General features: G+C 45.9%; 1 protein-coding gene across 1 annotated transcript; it reads right to left on the bottom strand.

Moving 5' to 3' along the window:
• Window positions 1-778: 778 nt before the first annotated feature.
• Window positions 779-2,544, bottom strand: LOC145803581 (uncharacterized). Its single transcript, XM_082896889.1, has 3 exons — window positions 2,389-2,544; window positions 1,339-1,354; window positions 779-1,227 (listed from the first exon to the last, which is right to left on the bottom strand). The coding sequence occupies exons 1-3, from the start codon at window positions 2,542-2,544 to the stop codon at window positions 779-781; spliced, it is 621 nt and encodes a 206-aa protein (XP_082753015.1).
• Between the last annotated feature and the right edge of the window lie 1,316 nt (window positions 2,545-3,860).

Here is a 3,860-nt window from a genome sequence, read left to right as displayed (position 1 = left end):
ACGGCTCTATGGACAAAGTTTTAAATTTGCTTCCATTTGGCCCCTTTACTCTGATGAGTTTTGTCTTATTTGGTTTAAGGCCATAGGTAATCTCGTGATTACTGGCCGGTTATGGCCTTAACCCATAGGGGCGGGTTCGGGTCGTGACAAGGAACTTTCTTTGTTCAGTTGCTTGGGGTAGTTGTCTAACAAGATCCATGCCCCACTAGGCAAATGGCCAAGGGCTGGACACTGGGTTCAAATCTGCTGCTGGTTGATGTATCAAAGGCGCGAACCTCTGACACTTCTCACATTTTCTGACATAGACTTCAACATCCTTCTGCATGTAGGGCCATCAGTACCCCTGAGTAATGGCCCTATAAGCAAGTGATCTGCCCCCAGCGTGGCTTCCACATACTCTTTCATGTATTTTATGCAAGAAGTCTTCAACTTGTGAATGATGCACACATCTCAAAAAAGGACCAGTAAAAGACCTTCTGTAGAGATGTCCTTCTGCTGTTAGACTAAACCTAGCCGACTTCAGTCTAGTCTTGTGTGCTTATTTGCGATCATCTAGCAGCTTCCCATCTCTAAGGAATATTACTATTACATCCATCCAATTTGGTCCCATCTCCACACACATTTCTTCGTACTCTATGATCAGTGGTTCCACACATGGGCCTGGAAAATAATCAACCATTATCGTCCTTGCCTCCCCTGATTTCATCGCACTAGCCAGGTTAGCCAAGGCATCGGCATAGCTGTTGTCATCTCGGCTAACCTGCTGTAGTCGGTAGTCCTAAAACAAGGCTAACAGTCTAATAATCTCATTGACATAGGCTATCATTCCTTCATCTCGGGTTGCATACTCGCCTGTTGCCTGGTTCATAATAAGCTGGGAGTCACCGAAGACCACCACCTCGTCGGCTTCCATTGCTACTGCCAATTTCAATCCTGCGATCAGTGCTTCATATTCTGATTCATTGTTTGAGGCTTTGAATCCCAAACGAATAGACTCTAACATTTGCGCATTTGGTGATACCAACACCACTCCTGCCCCAACCCCTTGACGGTTTAAACTTCCATGAACAAATAAGCAGAAAGAGTCACCGATGTAGATATCGCAGGGTTTGAGGTTTTCTTCTTTCCTCTGATTTGTTATGGGGTTTTTCATTCCTAGCTGGGTCTCTTCTTGTTCCCCTGGACATCCTAAGCCACGGCTCACCGGAGCTCGACGTGGGATGGCACCTGGTGTGAACTCGGCCACAAAGTCAGCCAGAACCTGGCCTTTGATTACTGTTCTAGGTCTGAACTCTAAATCGTATTGGCCCAATACCACTGCCCATATGGCCACCTTACCTGTTAGATCTCCTTGCTGTAGCAGGGACTTCAAGGGGTGCTTAGTCAATACTATAATTTTGTGGGCTTGGAAATAATGGTTCAACATTTTGGAGGCCATCATTAAGGCCAATGTTAATTTCTCCAGGGGTAAATACCTGGTCTCTACGCCCGCTAGGGTTTTACTCACATAGTATACTGCCCTTTGTTCTCCCTTCTCTTCTCTAATTATCATTGCACTCACTGTATGCTCTGAAATTGCCAAGTACAAGAATAGCTCCTCTCCAGGTACTGGATTTGAGAGAACTGGAGCTGTGGTCAGGTATCTTTTCATGTCAGCCAAGGCAACTTCACATTCCTTTGTCCACAAGAAGTCGGTGGCCTTTTTCAACAGACTGAAAAATGGTTTACACTTATCCGAACTTCTACTTATGAATCTGTTCAGGGTTGCGGCCCTTCCAGTCAACATCTGCACTTGTTTTGCTGACTCTGAGCTTTTCAAATCCAAGATGACCTTGATTTGATATGGGCTTGCATCAATGCCCTTTTTGGCAACCAGGTACCCCAAGAACTTAATAGATCCAACTCCGAATGCACATTTTGAAGCATTGAGTCGGAGCCGATATGTTCTTAGGATGTCAAAGATTGCCTCCAAGTCGGCCAAATAATCCTCAGGTTCTTTGGTCTTCACGACCATGCCATTGATGTATACTTTCATTGTTTTGCCAATCTGATATCTGAACATCTTGGTCACTAACTTCTGGTACGTTTGCTTATGTATTTTTTAACCCGAAAGGCATCACTCTATAGCAATACAGCCCTTTTGAGGTGATAAATCCAGGCTTCTCTTCATCAGGGGGTACATTGCTATCTGATGGTATCCTCTATAAGCGTCCAGGAAACTCATCCTTTAATGTCCTGAAGTGGCATCCACTAATTAATCGATCTTGGGGAGTGGAAACTGTCTTTGCGACAAGCCTTATTCAGGCTAATAAAGTCCACGCAGACCCTCCACTTCCCATTCTTCTTTTTCACAACCACAGTGTTGGATAACTAGGTAGGGTAGTTTACCTCTCGGATGGCTCTAGTCTCTAATAATTTGTCCATTTCCTCCTTTATTGCCTCCACATGAACCAATGTCGGCCTCTTCGCTCGTTGAATGATGGGATTTGCCAACCTGTCTACATTCCGTCTGTGGCATGTAACCTCGGGGTCAATGCCAGACATCTCGTATGACGTCCAGGCAAACACCTATATGTTTGCTTGTAAGAACGCTTCTAACTCCCTTTCCTCTTTCTCGGCTAAACCTGAGCCGAGGAGAAAGAAACGTTCGTCATCCCCTTGTTGGACTAGAATTTTCTTGAAGGCTTCCTTGCTTTTGTCAGCCGGTTCTTTGCCGACATCATCCTGGACCTCCATGTCCTCGTCCTCAATCTCTACTGTCTTTGTCTCTTGCACATTGTAGGTGGATTTCATTGCTACCATGGAGCAATTCTTTGCATGCACCTGATCCCCTCTGACCTCCTCAATTCCATACTCTGTTGGGAACCGCAACAGCTGGTGCAGTGTTGAGGGAACGACCCTCATTACGTGCAACCATAGCCTTCCCAAGATAACATTATAAGGGGAGGGTGTTAATTATTATGAACTCTGTGCTTACCTTCTTGGTGCCTACCTGCACCTCCAAACTTATTGCTCCCAAGGGCCATGTCGGCATTCCATTGAACCTGACCATTAGACTGTTGGACTGCTCCATATCATCCTGGTGAAGGCCGAGCTCCTTGTAACATCTGACATACATGATGTCACAAGAGCTGCCTTGGTCAACCAGAATGCGCCTTACCTGGCACTCTCCAATCTTGAGGGATATCACCAGAGCATCGTTGTGTGGATGTTGCACTATGTCTAAGTCGGCTTCAGTAAAAGACACCATTGGTCCGTGGTACTCGTCTGCCCTAGGCCTCTTTTGCTGGACCTGATACACATGTTGTAAGTGTTTCACCTTCTGGGTCTCCCCACGTACCTCATTCTCATTAACCTTCGAGTGAATCACATTGATCACTCGAGGTCCGTCTGCTTGCGGTTGTGGTGCTGGTGGAGGTGGTGTTGTTGGTGCCTAGGGCAGCCTTGCTTGCTCTTCTCTTGTCCTAGCCTCATCTACTAGGTCTGTTAAGTGACCTTGTCTTACTAGATCTTTCAGATGTGTCTTTAGGGCTCTGCACCCCTGAGTCAGATGTCCATCCTCATTGTGGTAGGCACAGTGCTTTCCAAGGCTTCTTCTTATAAATTTGCCAGGAACCTTCTCTGGTGTTCTATAGTAAGTCTGGTTCCTGATCCTTTCCAGGACTTGGTAAACTGAGATCCGAAACATTATGGTGATTGCCTGTGCAGCCCTCAGTCCCGTTTCTTGTTTGTTAAAGTTTGTATTACCTCGGCCTCGTTTCGGCGAGCCGTTCCTCTTTTCTTGCTTTGACGCCTTTGTTCCTAGCGTGTCTTCCTTTACTCTCGCATATTTTTCAATTCTGGCCATAAGTTGCTCCATA

This window comes from Camellia sinensis, chromosome 12, assembly GCF_055761805.1.
Source record: "Camellia sinensis isolate YWXY chromosome 12, ASM5576180v1, whole genome shotgun sequence".
NCBI lineage: Eukaryota > Viridiplantae > Streptophyta > Magnoliopsida > Ericales > Theaceae > Camellia > Camellia sinensis.
The sequence above is the reverse complement of the archived record's forward strand: the minus strand, read 5'-3'. Positions and strand labels throughout refer to the sequence as shown.